A 20,337-nucleotide genomic window follows, 5' to 3' on the forward strand; every position below is an offset into this window, starting at 1 on the left:
GGAGCGGAGACTCTTTGTTTTCAACCACCTAACAGTATGTAATAAGAAACTCTTCCTAAATTGCAATGTTCTGAGTGCAAGATCTTCATTTCTGTCTTGTAGAAAAATGCCTGATCTTTGGCATCCGTGCCTATGCATTAAATGTTTTCTTCCTGAGCTGCCGTTCAGGAAAACTTTGGTCTAACCTTTATGTGGAGTTAGCAGCCAGCTTAAAGGAGAACAGATTTTCTATTTTTTTGTCTGTAATTATTTTGATTAATATTCATCATTATCTTTATTAGGCATAATTCCTATTCCCACTTTTAATTCTAGCTGCCTTTCATTGCTCTAACATTTCATAATGTAGCCAAACAAGTGTGGACGCTTGGTAGCGGGATTAATTACTGCTAATGTAGTTACACAAGGTTTCAGCTGCTAGGTTTAGTATCTCCGAAAGGATGTTTGAGCCCATCTTCTATTAATTCATATCAGTAGTAATAGAGGTTTTTGTGGTGGCTTTTATGTACGAGATTTTTCAGCTAACATTCTTAAAAAAAAACTGTTTATAATTCTTGCAGCAACAAGCTTTAGAACTGGCATTGGATCGTGCAGAGGTAAGGAATAGTTATTTGCATATAATGTGTTGGGCTCACACTTAAGAAATATAAAAATGCAGCTATGAAAAGCAGGAGGGTGTGTTCATGTAAATGTGTGTGTGTATAAATAATGACCCATACATGTAACACTGGTTTTGCAAAATTCTCACTAAAATTGGTAGGCCAGGTCATTGTCTGTTACCCATTGAACTGAGAATGTTGTCAGGTACAGTGATGATAAACCTTGCAGCACTTAGGTTTTCCCCTTTTGAAACAAACAAATCTGTGTGCTGTGAAATAAACAGAGCAGTACGGTGGTGATTGCTCTAAATTCAGAGACAGCTGGCAGAAATACGTGGTAAAATCCTGTTTGTGTTTTTAAGGGTTGCCCAGTTGGAATAAAAAGGCAAGTGCCTTTACTTTTCATGCTGACATCTGATGTAATGGCTGCCTGGAACACTATTAGTATTTTTTAATTAAAATTATATTTGTAATATGCAGATCTATAAAATAGAGAAACCTGGTATAAGTGCAAAAGACAAGGATGAAATAAAAAACTCCCTCAGCTAGTTATATTGGGGAATACTTGATATGTAAATATTGTCAAGCCAGTACACATGAAATTGATTATATCTGAGCAAGTTAGCTTCAGTATGTTAGCATGTTAACTTAAGCAAATATTAGCTATTCCAATTATAAAATGTGGATGTAAAATCAAGATTTTGCATGCAAGCCATGCTACAGCCATGAAATGCAGTGTTTCACTGCTAAAATGAGATTCTTCCTTGTTACTAAGTATAGCATACAGTAGATCACATTTAGTACATTTTTAGTCATTTACCCTGTTAATTATTTACTGTATGCGTAGAACAATGTCCATTCATGATCTAAAGTTGCATGGTAGCTAGAATTACATTTCTTTGTAATATATGTACTATATTTTAGTTTATCTCTTTCTTTTTCTTTTAGTATATCATTGAAAGTGCCCGTCAGAGACCTCCCAAAAGAAAATATTTATCCAGTGGAAGGTAGTAAGAGTTTTGGTATTTAATTTTTAAATAGTTTTTATTTGGTTTGATTTTTGGTTACGTTTTAAGCTTTTTTTTTTTGTTGTTCCAGAAAATCTGTATTTCAAAAACTCTATGATTTATATATAGAAGAATGTGAAAAAGAGCCTGAGATAAAGGTAAGTGGAAATTGCTGAACAGTTTTTCATTGCTGTCTAATGGGGCAAGTTCAGAATAGACTTTTTCACTTGATTCCTTTATTGAAAAAAAAATAAAGGCTGGTGCCTGTAGTAGTTACTGAAGGCTAAGACTTCAGTAACAACAATTAATGACTTTTGTGGACTAAACTGACTGTGTTTTATAGCATCATAATTCAGTTTGAAATAAGAACATGGTGCTGGGAGGGCTGGTGACTACCTGATAAACCTAAATCTGTTCCTAGAGGTAATAAAGTAGAATGCTGGCATAGGCTTGTGACAGTTTTACTCTTGAGTTGCTTTTTGTTATGTGAAAAAGAAATTTCAAAAGAACAGTCTAGAATGGAGAGGTGTAAGAAGCTTATTAGGCAACAGATAGTGCTATTAAAGTAATTGGGTAATATGTGAATAGTAAGACCTAGTCTGGCTTGAGTGACCTGTTTATTCTGTTTCAGTCCTGCATCACTGACACAGTTGCAAGCAAATGTCAAGCATTGTTGTCAGTATCACTGTTTCTGAATCATTTGATTAGCATGACTGCTGTGGAAAAAATGTGCAGACAATTTTTTGAGAATCTGTGCTCTGTTGTAAATTCAGTTGGGTTTTGTTTGTTTCATGGGATTACCAATGAACTGGTAAAGTGTTTTGTGAAATCTTAACTTAATCGAGGAAGCTTGGACGTGCTTAGCTACAGTAAATCAAAGGTGTAAGATCTGTGAGCTTCTTTGCTGAATTGTGAATATCAAATGGAATGAGAAGAATCAGCTGTGGAATCTGTTGTGTTGCTGCTTCCCATGGTGAAGTAAAAACCCACAGGAAGAGAAGCGGGCATGAAGTGTTACAATTATTGAGCAGCTGCCGTTCTTTTAATGGTTCTGATATAGTTAGTTTTATTTAGGGTATGATGCTGATTCATATCACAAATGTGAGTAAGATGTTAAGCAAACTACAGAGGTGAAAAGATTAAACCATCAACAGCAAATAAGTAACAAGATATTTGAGCAGCAAGGAGAAGATTGGGCTTGCTAGACTGGAATCTTGGAAAAACATAAGGTTTTAATACTATGGTTGTTGCTAAATCAGAAGGTGCTCAGCAAACTTACCCAACTCTAATAAAATTAAAGTAGTGAGGAAAGTTTTAGCACCACAGTAGGTGAAGTGGATAATTGCTGATAAAGATCTGAATTAAAACTTGCTTAATCTTTATTTAGTGGCTTATTTATTGAGGTATTGGAAGCTTATGATAGCAAAAGTTTCTGTTTAGACCCCTTATTCACAGAACTAAGATGTGGATAGTTAACCAACCAAGATAGTTATCTTGGTCATATGTTGTGGATTCTAATTAGTGAAAATGAGAAGCTCAAAGATTGAGGTGCAAAGTTTGGAAGACAGTGCTATTGTGAAACCTCATCCATGAGTTTAGGACTGCTCAGTCATCTCAGTTTACAACAAGGAAATAGTATTCTGACTAGAGATTGGCCAATGACCTTACAGGTTTTGATATACAGAACTGTCAAAGCTTCTGTTCCACTACTGCATCATTTTGATGATACAAATTCTAAGTACGTTGTCCATTCAGAAGCAATCTTTTCATTCATACTGAGTGTTATTTTTCGGTTGTATCTTAACTCTTGTAATGCGACCTTTTTCCCATGTTCATGTTTCCTAGCCTGCAGTTTATTTAGTCATTTATATTCTTGTTTGCTTTTGGTGTGCATAGGCAACACCAAATTTTCCACACTCATTCACAGAGGACTAATAAATTACTCATCCTCTATTAGTCCAGTCTTCCCATTTGTTCACATGCGTGCTAGTGAGAGTAGTAGTTATGTTGAAGTGATTCTCTAGAGCAATTTGTGTCCTTTAGATTCCTGTGCAGTATTGCTGTACCTAAATGTTGAAATAAATATAAAATAATTTTGGAATTGTTGTAGGCACAAATTTGTAAAGAGACTTGTGCTGTGGGTGGGAAGGATTTAGTCTAGGTAGGTAGTTGCTACTGTGTGGACCTGTTAGAGGGCAACATCAGTGAGCAAGCATGAAAATATCTCAAAGTAATGAAAGTTTCAGAACACTGTTAATGAAAATCACTGGAATTAAGTCATTTGATTTCCATGTTGGACTAGTACAGAAATAACAAATAGTACATCTGCTACTTTGCTGTAAAAGTGCTCCTAGGGACTGTTCCCCACACTGGCAGATGTGGGGAATGAGTAACAATGATACCTGAATAAAACAAATGGTGGTACATAATGGTGAGGACTTTTTCTTTGTTTTGGTGTTGTTTTTTTCCTTGGTTAGTCTCTAACAATAATGATGCACGCTGTCGGATATATTTGGGGAATTGTGTAAAATGTTATCTTCTTATATATAACTAGCGTGTGTGAGGTGATGAAACACTTGGCGATGATAATCTACTCTGAAGAAAACCAAACCTCATTAGTGTGAAACAGCCTTTTTAGATCACAGCATTCCTCAAGTTTGATCTGTTAAAGCTTATCTTAGGTGTTACTTATGAAACTGAAATCTTTTGTGGAGACTCTGTGGGCCTTGTCCTTAATAGCTACAATAATACTAGTCTCTGCACTTAGCTAGTGGTTGCAGTCTTCTCTAAGAATCTGATTTAGATTCAATGAGGTCACAAACATCCTTAGGCTTCAGTATACTCCTTGTGTTTTGTAAGCAAATAACAATGCCTCCACAAAAGAAGGCATCTTCTGAATTGTAGGGTTGGGTTTTTTAGTCAATATATACAAAACTCTGCTTTGCTCTTTCAGTTTTCTGAAAGAACAATGCTTGTCACGGTTCACACAGTTAATTTTCACGTAGTTGATACTTCTGTTGAGGTTGAGAGAAAATAAAATTGTGATCTCTTTGACTCTGTTGAACAAACCATGCGAAGAGAGGAGAGAAATTGGTTCTGAATTTCAAGCAAAAATAGTCATATGTTCTTGGATGTGAAGAGATCACGTATGTTTTACTAATGTGAAATTTTAAATTTTAAAGAGTTGTTTAAAAAGTTGTGATAATCTTTAGGTTATAATAATATTATACTTAATTTCTTTATGTTGAATGCTTAATTCTCTGATTAAAATATATAATTGCATATTTATGTAAGAGAACAAAAATACTAAATAATCCTTGTTGCTCTTAGATCAGAACCTTGTCTCATGCAACCAGTCATATTTAATCTTCCTTTATGTATAACAGTGGCCATGTAATTTCCCCTGGTAATTCCTGCACTGAGACTGACTTGTAGTTAGCTACACTGCTGCCATACCTTAGGAAGTCTTTAAGTAATGCCACCAGGGTTGGGCATCTTATGATTACTCTTTTTCCCCTCAAAGAATAATTGTAGATTTCAGTATATGGGTTATCCTAAGCATTCTGAAAATGGTAGACTTCATATAAAGCCATCAGAACTGCATAATTGTGGAATGAGTATTTCAATCCATACCCACCACCACCACTGCCTCTCAGTACCTGAGAAAAGAACATCTATGACATAAGAAGAAACGTATGTGAAAACTAATTCTTAAATGTTTACCCTAAAGGAAGTATTCTGAAATAATTTGAGTATAAGATTTGTGATTTCACTTTGAACAAATCTTGACCTCTCAAAATTCTTCCTTAAATTATCTAACAGAAGAAAACACTTTAGAAGGCATCTGCTCCCTGAAAATAGGAAATACTGGATACTCACTTTAAAAAAAAATCAAAAACCTGAGTCTGTCTGCTGTTTTTTTCCTCAATGCTACAGATGAAAGGAACAGAACAAGACAGTATTTTTTAAATTTTAGAATAGAAAAGTCATAGAATCATAAAGGGTGCAAGAGACCTTCAAGATAGTCTGGTCCAACCATCTCCCTACCGCCCATGTCACCCACTAAACCATGCCCCTAAGCACCACGTCCAACCTTTCTTTGAACACCCCCAGGGACAGTGATGCCACCACTTCCCTGGGACAAGATACATACAGTTACATCTGTAACCCTCTAAGATTTTGAAAAAGTGATGGCACCAAAGTTACGATGGCTGTTCAGCAAACTTGCCATAAACTGATGACTCTGTGCAGTAAAAATAACAGACATGAAAAACCTTGAATTCTGTTTTTCTCTAATTACTGAAAAATCAGAGAAACTATGAACTCATGAGTTTATAGAAGATTATGATGGTGAGCACAGACAATCTCTTGTTAATAGACAAGTTATTCACTTGTCAGGCCCTGCAGAGAATAAAAGATGTTGGGCAATCTGTTCTTGCATGTTCTATGCATTTGTAAAGTGATGCTGGGGTTAATGAAATATGTCAGAAGTCAAGGGAAGAACCTGGGGTGATGGGGTTTGAGGGTTTTTTTTAGGCCTGCATTTCATAAAGATGGTAAATACCCGCAAGAGCTTTTTATGGAGATGATCAATTTGAAGAATTGGTCAGAAGCTGTAAAAGAGTCACGCAATGAAAAATTGACTTAAGATGTTATAGTGAGAGACAAGAACAGCAGCCATGATAAAGATAAAATCAGAATTTTGTGCAAGAATGGTGCACTGTCAGAGGATAAGTTATTAAAGCTATGATACAAACATAGCCATGGATGGAGTAATGGCAAGCATAGCATAAAAACACTGTCTCAGTCTTCTTAGAGAGGGGTCACTCAGTATTCTTTATTCAGTGGTAGTCTTCATAAGTCACTGGAAGAGGAAGACAGCACCTGTGCTTTCTCTGTGCTGCTTCCCACCCGTTCCACAGTCACTGCAGTGTGTTCACAGAGGGAGGAGTGCTGCTTTTCTGCTGATTCAGAGAGGGTTAGGAGTGTTAGCTTATTAGCTGATGCAGCCAAGGTAGTAAGTATACCTGCTGTGTGCCTCTGTGTCTGAATCCTTGCAACATACTGTGGTGAACGTACTGTGGTTTGAGAAATTTAATACACCTCAATCCACTTCTTGATCTTTAAAATGGTTCCAGACAAGATGTGAGCTTAATACTCGCTCTGAGCTACTAGCTCCAAAAGCCAGCTCAAAGGAGAAAGGTCCTTTTGTGGCTATTGCCATCTTCATGCTTACTGAAAGGTAATTTTACCTGCAAATTATTTTTGGTACGCCATTTTTTGTACACCAAAAACACCAATTTACTCCAATGTCTTGGAGAGGCATTATTATTTTAAAACGTGCCTAGCATCCATCTTAAGAAATTTAGTTTATATGAATGCAGTGCCAAAAATGTTCTCAGGTCTGTTTGATTGTCCTTTCCTTTTTCTGGTCTTCTGCCATCCTTCTCCAACCACCCCCCACCCCCCCCCCAAAAAAAAAAAAAAAGGCAAGAAAAAACCTGCCAAGCCATAATTGGCTAACTGTTACTGAACAATAAAAATAAAATAAAAGTAAACCTAACATGTTGTTCACTGAGTAATATGATTAGCTCAATGTAATAATTTTTACAATTGAATTACCATTATATGTGTTACTTATCTTAGGTTTAATGAGCAGAGGCCTCCTGTAAAAATAATTTTTTCCTATTTCTTGTACATGTGAACAAATTTCTGGGGAAAAAAGGTAAATTGTTCTATAGAATTTTTTAGTGATTGCTAGTCAGTTTAAATAATTCTGGGCCTGTGATTTCTTGGAATAATGTCATTAGTTGAATAATCTTTTTTTATTAAGCTCATGAAAATAAAGTTGTATTAGAAATATTAACAGTGTTATTAATAACTTCTAGAGGCTGTTTCAATTCTGTCCCAGTGAGATCCAAATGGATTTATTTCTATTTGCTTTTTAATTTTTAAACATAATTTTACAATAGATAATTTTCTTAACGTGCCTTACATAACCTGGTGATCTTTCTTAAATCAAGTCTTACATAAGTCACAAGTCCCTTTCTATTTCCCTCCTAATACCATTGCACAACTAAATATGAAATGAGTGATCTTTCCAACATGGAAATGGAAACTTTTCCATCAAAAGATGACAGTATCTCAATTGTTAAGGATGAAGATATCAGAGGAGTTGAGAGTTGACTTTGTTTTCAAAGGGCAGTTACTGTATCCCAGGGTATTTCGTGCTAGGTGTAAGTGAAGAGGCAATAGCTCTACTCTGTACTCAGTGATTTTTCTGAAAATTGAAGCCGTGCACATAACAGAGGTGCTCCAGCCCTCTGATCATCCTCGCTCCAACAGGTCCATGTCCTTCTTGAGCTGGGGGCCCCACAGCTGAGCGCAGGGCTTCAGGTGGGGTCTCACAAAAGCAGAGCAGAGGGGGAGAATCATCTCCCTCGACCTGCTGGCCACATTTCTTTTGATGCAGCACAGGTTACCGTTGGCTTGCACTTGGCCTTGTTGAACTTCATGAGGTTTGCACAGGCCCACCTCGCAAGTCTGTCCAGGTCCCTCTGGCAGGCATCCCTTCCCTCTGGCATGTTGACCACACAGCTTGTTGGCAAACTTGCTGAGGGCGCACTCAATTTTCTTCATTGTCCATGACTAAGATGTTAAATAGCTCCAGTCCTAATTCTGACCCTTGAGGAACACTGCTCATAGCTGGTCTCCACCTGGATGTTGAGCCACTGACCACAACACTTTGAGGGCAACCATCCAGCCAATTCCTTATCCACCAGGGATGGATGGAGTGGTTCATCCATCAAATCTATCTCTGTCCAATTTAGAGACAAGGATATCGTGCTTTCCTTTGTGGTAGTTTGCATGATTTCTAAACTGTAAAAGGCAGTAAGATTTTAGTCTGGAAAAGGAGTATTTGCTTGTTAGGAATATTTGAGAGTAGTAAATACTTTGTTGTTGTTATCAAGCAGTGTATAATGTATAATAATGATACCAAATAAAGTTGCACCGTAGATTTGCAACACTGTAAATCTTAGCCAAGGACCATTCTTGCTAATTGTTTTGTGTGCACTTAAAGTTTTTTGAATTGAAATGAGTGATTCTAAAAAAAAAGGTGCGTAAGTATGTACAGTAATACATAATACATTGTATTGAATTCTGCTAAATTAAATTTAACTGGGCTTGTTTTGATACATACTTCAACATTAAAATAAATATTACTCAGATTCTGGCAACTGTTTTTAATGCTTCTAATTACTTGATAGTATTATGTTCATGAGCAATGTTTACTTTTAAAGCAGAAGCTGAGGCGAAATGTGAATTTACTTGAGAAGCTGGTTATGCAGGAGACGTTGTCATGTCTGGTAGTGAACCTCTATCCGGGAAATGAGGGTTACTCACTTATGCTCAGGGGAAAAAATGGTTCAGGTAATACTTTTGCTATTTAATTTTTAAAACTATTCAGAATACTTTGTAAATAGTTGGACTGTGTTGCTGTTGCATATATTTAACTGTTGATAATGCAATTCCTTGTTTAAAAATAAAACACCTGTACTTGAACTGCAAATCTGCATACAGCTGTGAGGCGCTTGTAAACAGTTTCTAGCAGTGTACTATAAATAATGTTTTTGATAGCTTTCCTCTCTTATTTCCACCTAGCTTTGTATCTGTTCCCATTTCATCCTGAGTTCCTTATCTGAGTTTCTCTCACTTCATATACCTTTTGCAAGGAAGAGTGAAAGAAATTATTTAAGTCTAGTGAAAGGATAGACATTCCATTTTGATTGCGTCTTCACGCTACCTGGTACGGTAGTAGGCAATAAGAATCTATAGTGTCTCACTTGGGAGCAAAATTTTGTTCCATTGAGCTATAAAGGAGCATTGCTATCTAGCTCAGTAAGAAAAAAAATCGTGTTCTGAGAACAGAAATGGATGTAAAAATTAATATTATGAAAAAAAAAAAAGCAGCAATTTTAATAAGTTCCATAAGCCCTGCTTTGTTCTGTGGCAAGCTTGTTTTAGATTTCACATTGTTATAGTCTGAACTTGAAAGGCAAATGAAAAGCAATATGTTTTGTTCAAATCCAGATTCTGAGACCATACGGCTGCCTTATGAGGAAGGCGAACTGCTTGAATATTTGGATGCAGAGGAGCTACCACCAATTTTGGTTGATCTTTTAGAAAAATCTCAGGTTTGAAAGTTTTGTTTTTAAAAAATAAATTGTTTTGTACCTAGATAGACTTTGAACTACGAATCCTTCACATGTGTGATTCCAACAACAAAACATGAAACACTTGCTCATTTGGAACCAAAATATTTAATGCCCCAAATAAATACTTGATTGATAACTATAAAAAGGTAATTCATAAATACTTATGAAAAGGAAGAAAGGAAGGTTATGAAAAGAAAGGAATAGAAGGAGTTGCTATTATTTAGGCTGCCAGACAACTTGGATTCTGTGTTCTAGCAAAATGTCCTTTGTTCTGTTTTGTCATGAAATATTTGGCATGGGAATTTCTTAAAACTACATTGCTGATATATGAAAACAAAGCATTTGAAGTTTGTATGTTAGGTCTGTTTAGGTATGTTGACCTATGATCTTGTCAAGACCTATGATTTTGTCAAAATTATAATAATATAATTTATATAACATATATATATATATATATATAACAATATAATATAATATGTAACAAACTATATGGAGGCCAGGGCTGAGGCAGATGAGTAAATATTTGGGTATTTACAAGTTGCTCTTTGTTTCAACTAGGTTAATATTTTTCATTGTGGATGTGTCATAGCAGAAATCCGTGACTATAGGCAGTCTGGTAACATGAAATCTCCAACATACCAAAGCAAGCACATTCTTTTGCGTCCTACAATGCAGGTGAGAAGTGTTTTAAGTCATTTCTCAGTGTTACAGTAGTTCCCAGACTTGATAAGAGCTGTTACTGAATATATATTAAGAACTCTTCCTACTTTGTTGAAAGCTAACTACAATTATGTCTTTCTCATCAGACTTTAATTTGTGATGTGCATTCTATAACAAGTGACAACCACAAATGGACACAGGTGAGTCAACAGCTGTTTTAATACTTTACAGTGATGTGGTGAATGTACTTAATTTCATAAAATCTGATAAGAAAAACTGATATTCTGAATTTATTCAAACCGCTAGTGATGTGCGCAGTGGTGCATGCTACATGCACCAGAGAGTTGCTTGTCAGTAGTGTCTTTCCCTGAGATGCCACAGAAAACAGTAGTTGTTAATAGAATTAGACCTTATTTTTTGGTAATGCAGAATGACAGTGTTGCAGGTACTCTAAATAGTTTACCTTACTTCATTTGTCTTCAATATAAAGCTCCAAAGCAGCAGTTATTGTCTAATTGCTCCTCTAGCCCTCCAGTTGCTCCTCTAGTGGCACTTTCCTAATTATATTATTATAGTAAAGAGAATCTTGGTAACTAGAATTGGAAAATTAGAGTTAGTTAAATGCTGAAGAGCATGGTGCTGGCAGTGTACTCATTGGTCTTTCAGACCCCCAATCTTGCTCAAATCCATTTCAAATTGTAATCTAAAGTTCCAGGCAGATAATCTTAATCGCACTGTTGCTAGTCCATCAAGATAAATCACTAAGAGAAAATTAATTTTGTTACCACTACTGTTATTAAAAAAAGAAAGGAAAATAGAACCTACTGAAAAATATTTTTTTCTGTTAGAAACCCCCCAACCAAAGCTCTGTAACTTGTAATAACTGTTAGTGATACTTTAGTGTTGACTATTTTCTGTTGTTGAGTATCAGCAAATAATTTCTTCTATTTCTTTAAGATAATGTGCGTGTTATGCATAGGTGTATATTAACTTAATGTAAAAGTCTTCCTATTTTTACATTTATTAATAATTCTATATATTACAGGAGGACAAACTTCTACTTGAGAGCCAACTTATTTTGGCTACAGCAGAGCCTTTGTGTCTTGATCCTTCAATAGCAGTGACCTGTACTACAAACAGACTCCTGTACAACAAGCAGAAAATGAATACTCGCCCCATGAAAAGGTATTTCTCAGTGTGAAGCATGTTGAGACTCTTTCAAGTTTTTATGGGGTTGTTTCAAAGAAAAACATAAGCACTGCTCAATATCTACTTAAATACTTGGAATATTGGAACTAGTGAGATTATCTTATTTTCAAATGTTCAGTTTTGTAGTGTATTTCACTTAGCAACAGAAACTGCAGTATGCTTATTTTTGTATATAAAAAGCGTGTATGTTATTTTAACGTAATACATAATATGGCAGTTTCGATCTTGTCCTTTTGCTTAATTCATATGTAAAATGAGTCAAATGGCATCTCAGTATGAAGTATATAAATGGAAGTGTTGCATGTTGTCTGATTCTTTAAAAATTATATAAAATTTTAACGCTAAACAATGAAATCAAAGGAATTATTTATTTTTGAGGTTTATAGGCTAAACAGAAGTGTTGGCAGATTAGAATCTTAATAGTTTTATAAGTAATGTGGAACACGCTATGTACAAAATGTTGAAGTTGTTTAACTTCTGTGCCTGGTGGTTCACTTTTTTCCGCAAAAGCTTGAAATGGTTTAATTTTTCTTAGTAAAAGAGGTACGTTCATTCTGTGGAATGAAAAGTACTAATGGTCTGCTAGAATTACCAAAATATATTTAAAACTAGAATGCATTGACATATTATCCTAATGTACAGCTAGTGGTGCTAATTTTAAATAGACGAATTGATCAAGCTGCTCTTAAAAATTAGAGCATAGTGGTCAACAAGCATTCCATTAGAAAAGTACACAGAGGTGTTAAATGGATGTCCCAGATAGCATTAATGTGCCAAAGGGTTGGGTTTGAGACAAAGAATGAAGAGCAGTTCCTGTATTTATAACTTCCTAGTCACGTAAGCAGTACATGGATCTTTTGGCAAAACTAAAATCTTCGGTAATATACAAATCTTATAAGGTCAGTAGCCTTTCATATAGTTAATTATTTTGACAATGTAATTATGCATTTCAAAAATAACCCCATTCTTAGCACTGAAACATATGAACAGAATACTAGTCTATTATTCTTAAAAATACAAAATTGAGTTTAAGTTGTACAGTCAAGAATTGTGATTTTAAATGAATATGGAAAAGCTGTTTTCTAGTCTCAGTGTTAATAGCATTTCCCTGCATGTTTTTGTGCTTGTACTTAGGCAGTGGGAAATTCAGTTTTGATGTTTTTACAGTCTTATCTGTTATCCTACCTTAGGTGTTTCAAAAGGTACTCAAGGTCATCTTTGAACAGGCAGCAGGAAGTAGGTCACTATTCAATGCCACCACAGCTCAGAATACTTGACTACTTACAGAAAAGGAAGGAGAGGAAAGGCACCCAGCAGTATGACCTCAAAATTTCTAAAGCTGGAAATGTAAGTGTTCTGAGACATAGGTAGGTGAACTTGTTAACTGTTTATTTACAAATTTAGTACACTAATACCACTTTATTTATCTTCCAGTGTGTAGATATGTGGAAGCGGAACCCTTGCTACTTGACTGCACCTTCTGAAGTGGATGTAAGTTTGGTTGTTATCTTTAGCAATTATTAGCAATTGTATTCAACATTGTATTGCATGAAGAAGGAAGTGACTGAAGACTATCCAGGATCAAACAACAAGAATTTTAAAGAAGATTTTAACATTTGAAATGAATTTTCTGTAGTGTAAGATAAAACACAAGCTAAGATACACTGGAATACATTGCAACTGCAGTGTGATAGTTTGGATAAGACAAACAGGGCAAACTGACCTTTAATATTGTTGATCTGTAGGATCAATGTCCATTTGAAATTCTGTTGATAATACTCCTTTTTTTTTTTTTAAAGAGTTAAGGAATGTATTTTAAAAGGAGTTACTTCTCAGCCTGGTAGAAATTTTTCTTGACATGCTATACTATAGGACATGTTATACTATAGGGTACTATACTATAAACTATTTTCAATAGTTTAATTTTTTATATGGAGAATTCTAATTGAGAATTCTTCTGATTAGTCTGTGTGCATTCAAATCTCAAGGATGTACACCTTGTTTTTTGGCACTGTCAGAACATATACTGCTACCAGACAGTAGCGGTCAGTGGATTAACTGAGTTTGTAGGTTTGGGCTTAATAGGGGGTGGCAGGAGTATACATTACACATCGAATGATGCTGTAAGTTTGCATATGCCTTCTCTCCCTTTGTGCTTCAGCAGTGTTGTGTTTGATCTAATCAGAGTCTGGAGTTACTACTATTGTGAAATTCTATAGCCGTTCCACACTGCAGGCAGTGGTTTAAATCTGTACTCTTAACAAAAGTGTGAAACGTAGCTTAAGTTTAATACATCAAGTACGATGTAACAGAATAAGTGTAAAGTCCTGAAGGTTCTCCAATTCACTTTTTCTGAAAACTGCATACAGAGATGAGGTTTTAGTCATTTTTGAAGACTCTCCTGTTAGCCACAGTTTAAAACAAGAAGCTGGACTAGGTTGACATTAACTCTGGCCCAAGATGACCATTGTTACTTACTTTTTGTTTTCTTTTTCAATCATCGTTTTCTTTAAGGTGGAAAAATATGCCAAAGTGGAAAAGTCTATCAAGCCTGACGACTCACAACCAACTGTTTGGCCAGCACATGTGAGTAATTTAGACCTTTGCCCAAACTTTTCTATCTCTAGTTAGAATGTCTTGTATTTCAATAAAATCTAAATAACATGGGGAATAGTCTTCCTTCCACCAATTGAATTAACCTTCCATGTATTATATAGACATAGAAAGTTTGTTACAGAAACTTGTAATTTCATGCAGTGATCAGTGTTGTAATTTTGTCAAGTTTTCCAGAAATGTAATGAAAAACACCTTTCTCTCAAGTAATCTCCCAAGTAACGTGCTGTCACTGTATAGTAAATAAAACAGTAATTTACAGGGAGCAAGTACTCTGATCAATAAATTGCTTTCCCCATGCAGGTACTTATATAAAGATTAGCAGAAAAGGGCAGGTACTCATATAAAGATTAACAGAAAAAGGCTTCTGTCAAAATCAAAATAGTAAATTTTGAAAGAAATCATGAAATGTTAAATACAGAAAGCCCCTTCTAAATTGTTGTAGTCAAACCTTAAGATTTCACACAAATGGAATGATTTGATAAGGAGAGGTCATTTTAATGTAATTAGACATACATTAGTTCATTAATTCTTTGTAATTTCTGAATTGATTTATCATTTTTATTAACAACATGTATCATGATATCCCTGTAGTTTCATATTACCAAAAAGTAATACTTCCCCATAGAACTCAATTTTCATCTCTGACGTTTTTTTTGAACATTTTTGGCACTGCTGTAACTTATAGAATTCTATATATGTTTACGTAGTCTGGCTTTTGGTATCTTCTAACATGATTGGTTTAAGTTTTGCAGTACTTTTGGATTTTTAATAGATGATAAACTTCTTTCCTCCCATCTCTTCAGATAATTTCTTCTCAAATAATTTTTGTTTTAGCAAATACACCCCATCTTTTATTTTGTTATTTATCTTTTGTATTGTATAGAACTGGCATATTTTACTAGCTTTTTCTCTTACTGCTTTTGTAAGACTTATTTGGTTATTTCCTTCTTCTAGGAAATAAAAGACGATTATGTGTTTGAATGTGAAGTTGGTAATCAGCTGCAAAAAACAAAGCTGACGATTTTTCAGTCTCTTGGCAATCCGTTGTACTATGGTAAAATTCAGACACTCAAAGGTGACGAGGAAAGTGACAGCCTATTAACTCCATCACAGTAAGTTATATGTTCTTTTAAAATGTGGTATGATGCAATAGATAAAAGAAGACAACCACTACTTACCATTTTCAGGTATAAGGATATTCAGGAGCTATAAATCTGATTTTAAGAGTTTTTTTGTTTAAAAAAAAAAAAAATCAGATGATAAACCTCAATTTTTTTTCTAACAAGAAAAAAGACATTCAACTAACATCATATCTTAAATGTTCTTTTACAGTAAATCTAAATATTCTTTTACATCAAAGCAATATTTTAAGAAAATCTCATCATGTGAAAATCTTAGTGTCTCATACTGCAAGACATTGTTAGCATGTGTTTTCCAGTGGTACTCATAATTTTGATCATTGCGTCAAAATCTGCCTAAAGCTGTAAAAAAATTAAACTTGATTATATTGCATTTACCCTTATGTAAAGAACTTCAGGCTAAGTAAATAAAGGAAAACAAGAGGTGCAAAAAAGTTACCTCCTGTTCAAACTACTGTTTTGAATCTGCTACTGTTGGCTGCAACTCTATGAAGATTCTCTATTCTTAACTCTTTTGGTGTGTCTGCCACTTCTTTGTGTGGAGGAACCTGTGCAGCAGGGTGTACCCTATAAATTTCAGTAAGGCGGGAAGCAGTTAGCCTGAGCAAACTGTAGTTCTGTTAGCAAAAAATTATTCTTATTGTTGTCTGGTATGTAATTCTTATATATTGTTCTTATTAAAATCTAAGGATCTTATACTTAGAGTATCTTATCCCTAGCGTCTGAGCTATTTTACTTTTTTTCTGTACTTATTACTGATCTACTTAGAACAGCAGTGCTAGCTTACAATTGTAATAAGGCTGGGAATTAAAAGGAATATAAAGCTCTTAGCTGGTTTGAGGAGTTATTTTTTATTGTGTTTTTTTGTTTGTTTGTTTTTTCAGGAGGGGGGTGTCACTGTTCTAGTCCATTGTTTTTTAAGACATTACCCGTTGATGTACATCAAAATTTTTCTTCCTCACTATAAAACCATATCATAGGAAGTGAAAGGTGCAGAAGAAGTCATTGTCTAACTAAAAATTAATACACGTTTTGAGCTGGAGAAACTGAGAAGTTCGGTAGTGTTTAAAAAAATGATGATGATAATTTGAAAGCCATAAGAATTAAGCAAAAGAGAAATGTTTAGTTCTGGAAAAGCGTGAGGAGTTGGAATTTGGACAAGTGAAATCAGACAATGGAAACTAAATGTTTAAGTAATACAGGTAGGGCTGGTTTTGACATACCCACAGGACACTTATGTTTGTATTTGTGGGTGAGCAGATTGGCATCTTGATTGATGGATAACTTTACCATTGCTACTTTTCACAGTAGCAATGCTGTAGCAGTTATTCGCTTCCATTTTTTGAAAATAGAAATACAAGAATTCCATATTCTGCCTTTTGTAGGTAATTTACTCTTAAAGGAGTCTATATTAGACAACATGTATATTGTGCACTGTTATTAAACCAAGTTTTTATTTCAAGTACTAAATACTCAGTCTATCAAATGAATCAAGTGTCTCTTGTCAGTGGGCAGATCTGAAAACAGAACAGCATTGATGTTCTTTCAGTTTGTAATTATAAAAACGTTATTTTAGTACGATCCATGACTGAAAATGTGTTATACTTTCTAAATTTCAGGTTCCTCATTGGTTCCAAGACTGATGCTGAAAGGTAAATTAATACAGGATATAGAACTAACTGTCTTAATGCCAAATAATAAATTTTGTTCCTTTTAGCTATTATGACTGTTAATGTTGTGGTTACGGAAACAGATGCTGAACAGATAAGAAAAATAAGAGGAGTTAATTGTTATAATAAGAAGTGGGAGATAATGTGCAATTCCTACATTTAGCAAGCAGGGAAGTATATAGGAAAGCAAGTATGTAAATACAGCTTGTCCCACTACCTAAGTCCTAAGCATGTTGTTACTTAGCTGCACATTTATTCTTGATTATACAAGTAATTATAAAATTCTGAAAGCACTTAAGAGGGATTTCATCTTGAGATTTTGTATGGTAAATTGGCAATCATGGAATTGTTAATTTGAGCTCAGTGTGATATAGGACTTTTTCTTTTTTGTATGCTCTTCATTTTTGACTCAGCTTTCTTAAAAAAACAAATCAGTTTTCTAGTGTATTTAAGTCATAGAATAATTAGGATTAGGTTACTTTACCACAGCCATGAGCCAAGTATACAGTTTTCCCTCGGATTACTAGAGATGTAGCGTTGGATTTCTTAGAGCAGTTCTGCATTTGTTTGCCTGATGCTGTTGATGCTTTACACTCCTGGGTATGTCACTGCGTGCTAGTCTCCTGTAATAAAATTCTGCTGTCCCAGAGCTCAAAGAAGAAAGTGTGGTCACTTGTGCTGTGATAAGTGGTTTTTGGATATACCTTCACTATGAACCTCCCCTGCTCTAAGGAGTCTTCATCTGACATAGACTTCAAGTTAAAGGAGGGTTGACTGTTCTGTAAGGAACATAGCACAGGGGACACAGCTTTACAAAAGATTCTGGACTCATGTGGAGGAAATGGCTGGCTGACATCCCAAAGAACTGTACTGTCTTTCGGGAAGGGAACTGTTAGGTCTACTGTTTTGCATATTCCTCTAAAAGAGTGTTTCTTAAACTTAGATAAAGTAGTTTGACCGATTCAAGCCTACTGCAGGAAACTGCTTCATCTAAGCATTTGCAGTTGGCATTATCAAAATCAGTGGTTTAAAAAACAAAGAAACACAAAACTTTAAAACAGAATAAATCCAAGCACAGAACCCAGGAACATAAAGTAGAAAGATGGATATATAAAAATACGTTCTGTGTGTTTATCTAGATTTTATACAGATGTATATTTATAGATATATATTTTATGCATAATTATATATATATATGTTTATGTAACATCTGTAGTTAGTACATACATATATAGGTTCAAAGTTGTTGATCTTTAACTGTTTTTATGTATTTGTTTGTTTCAGAGTGGTGAACCAGTATCAGGAGTTAGTACAAAACGAAGCTAAATGTCCTGTGAAAATGTTTCATAATTCAGGTGGATCAGTCAATCTCAGTCATCTTTCTCCAGGGAAGGAAATGGAAGTGAGTTTATCGAGCTATGTATTTCTTTTATTTGCCCTTGTTGAATTATTAGAATAATCCTTGTTGTTCATATTTGAAAGTAAAATAACCTAAAAATTCATTCTGAATTAATTTTTAAGCACGTTGTCATAATCATTCAGGGTGAGTATATCAGAAAAGCTAGAGGAAAGCACATTTCTTTTTACTGTTGGGATGTTGTATCTTTTAGCCATGACTTCTTTTTTATGGCCGTGTATAGTACGGTTAGCTCCAGGGTTTTGTTAGAGCATTTTTCTCTGTTCAGATAAACCTTTCACAGAGCAGTATAGTAAAATGCAGCCATGCATTTTATAATACACATCAGTAAAACGGAAGTAGATGTAATAGCTGAGCTTTTCTTTTACCTTTATAATTTGTTTTCCCCTTAATTTCAAGAGGAAAACTTTCAAAACAAACAAAACTTTTAAAGTGTATATGTTTTGTATGCATGTGGTAGAAATTTCTGAATTCTCATGCTTGTGGTATTGCGCTGTTTTACTTCTGCTGGCTTTCTTGATCAGATTCAGTACTGTAGTGGTCAACTGTATTTAAGCTCCAGCTAGTAAATGAATTTGTGACAGCTGGGGCTATTTGCTTTGCTGTGTCTTTGCTGTATATACATCCTCTGAAGTGCTGTAACCTTGCTCTGAAAGAGGTGGTTCTTTGCATCAGCCAGAAGAACAGTATGTTGAAGACTAGTTAGAGAGGAAATATGAATGTTTGTATGTGTACATGTACACGCATCTGCATGCGTGTCTATATATACTATACACACAACATACGTACGCTGTGTACACACACACACACACTGTAAAATCACAGAATAACTTAGGTTGGGAGGATACTTCGAAAAGTTATCTTGTCCAGCTGTGCAAGTCCCCACTGAAAGCTGGACCAAAGTTACTTAGATGACTTTGTTTAATGATCTTGTCTCTTTTCAAATGGGGCATTTGTTTTTATTCTGAAAATGAAGAAAAGAGTTTTTCATAGAAGAAGAAAGAGTTAGTCCTCAGAGTCTTTTTTTTTTATAAGAAAACTTCTAGAAACACGTGGAAGGAGTTTCTCTTATTACTGAGAGTCAGTGGAGGCTAAGCTCTCCAGAAAGATCAATTCTGCACAGTAGTGGATGCTCTGATTTGCCAGCCCATGTTGATCTAAGTTAGGTTCAGCACTGAAATATTCTATTTGCTATACAGAGAGCCTGATTTTCTAGTTTCAGACAGTTTCTAGACTGCATGCTTTAGACACTATTTTCACTTATGGGATATATGGTTTATATGTGAAAATATAGTCTGTAATGGTAAATGTGTTTCACTGAGTCTTTTGATGATGTGAGCTGTTGAAATTATGAAATTATGTTGAATTTAGGGTCTGTTCTGAGTGACTAAGATTTACAGATTTGATTAGCTGAAGTTAACTTGTGTTTAAACATCCTGATAAGTATGTTATAAGAACAAACAATAAGGGAATACCTTTAATTTAAAGAGATTAAGGAAATTCTAATCCCATTGAAGTCAATGAGAAAACAAAGTGATTTGTATGCATTGAGGATTTTCCTGAATGTATTCAAATTCCCGCTCCCAGAATCAGGGTTGGAAATAGCAGATGATTACAGTTGGTGAATGAATGGAATGGTGTATTTTTTCAAGACCAAATTGTTATGTAAAGTGCATCTGTCACTTGCATTTGTGAAAAGTTACTAAGAAGGACTTCAGAATTAGGAAAAACAAATTCCTTAATTTTTTTTACTCAGTTTAAATTTTACTGGAACTTTAGAATTTCTTCATAAACTATCATGATCTAA

General features: G+C 34.8%; 1 protein-coding gene across 12 annotated transcripts in view; it reads left to right on the forward strand.

The window, feature by feature from the left end:
• The window catches only part of SUPT20H (SPT20 homolog, SAGA complex component), a 34,601-nt gene that overhangs the window by 2,126 nt on the left and 12,138 nt on the right, over positions 1-20,337 (forward strand). For 6 of the 12 annotated variants that reach the window (XM_040543402.1, XM_040543407.1, XM_040543421.1 and 3 more), the window contains exons 3-16: positions 558-593; positions 1,545-1,603; positions 1,695-1,761; positions 8,905-9,034; positions 9,695-9,798; positions 10,378-10,494; positions 10,626-10,679; positions 11,525-11,664; positions 12,879-13,035; positions 13,123-13,179; positions 14,203-14,274; positions 15,259-15,416; positions 17,063-17,095; positions 18,398-18,515. In XM_040543402.1, coding sequence (XP_040399336.1) covers positions 558-593; positions 1,545-1,603; positions 1,695-1,761; positions 8,905-9,034; positions 9,695-9,798; positions 10,378-10,494; positions 10,626-10,679; positions 11,525-11,664; positions 12,879-13,035; positions 13,123-13,179; positions 14,203-14,274; positions 15,259-15,416; positions 17,063-17,095; positions 18,398-18,515 — 1,302 coding nt within the window. The remainder of the gene's footprint in view (positions 1-557; positions 594-1,544; positions 1,604-1,694; positions 1,762-8,904; positions 9,035-9,694; positions 9,799-10,377; positions 10,495-10,625; positions 10,680-11,524; positions 11,665-12,878; positions 13,036-13,122; positions 13,180-14,202; positions 14,275-15,258; positions 15,417-17,062; positions 17,096-18,397; positions 18,516-20,337) is intronic. The other 6 variants (XM_040543470.1, XM_040543414.1, XM_040543428.1 and 3 more) reach the window with 1 other exon arrangement.

The sequence above is a fragment of the Cygnus olor genome, chromosome 1 (genome assembly GCF_009769625.2).
Source record: "Cygnus olor isolate bCygOlo1 chromosome 1, bCygOlo1.pri.v2, whole genome shotgun sequence".
Lineage (NCBI taxonomy): Eukaryota > Metazoa > Chordata > Aves > Anseriformes > Anatidae > Cygnus > Cygnus olor.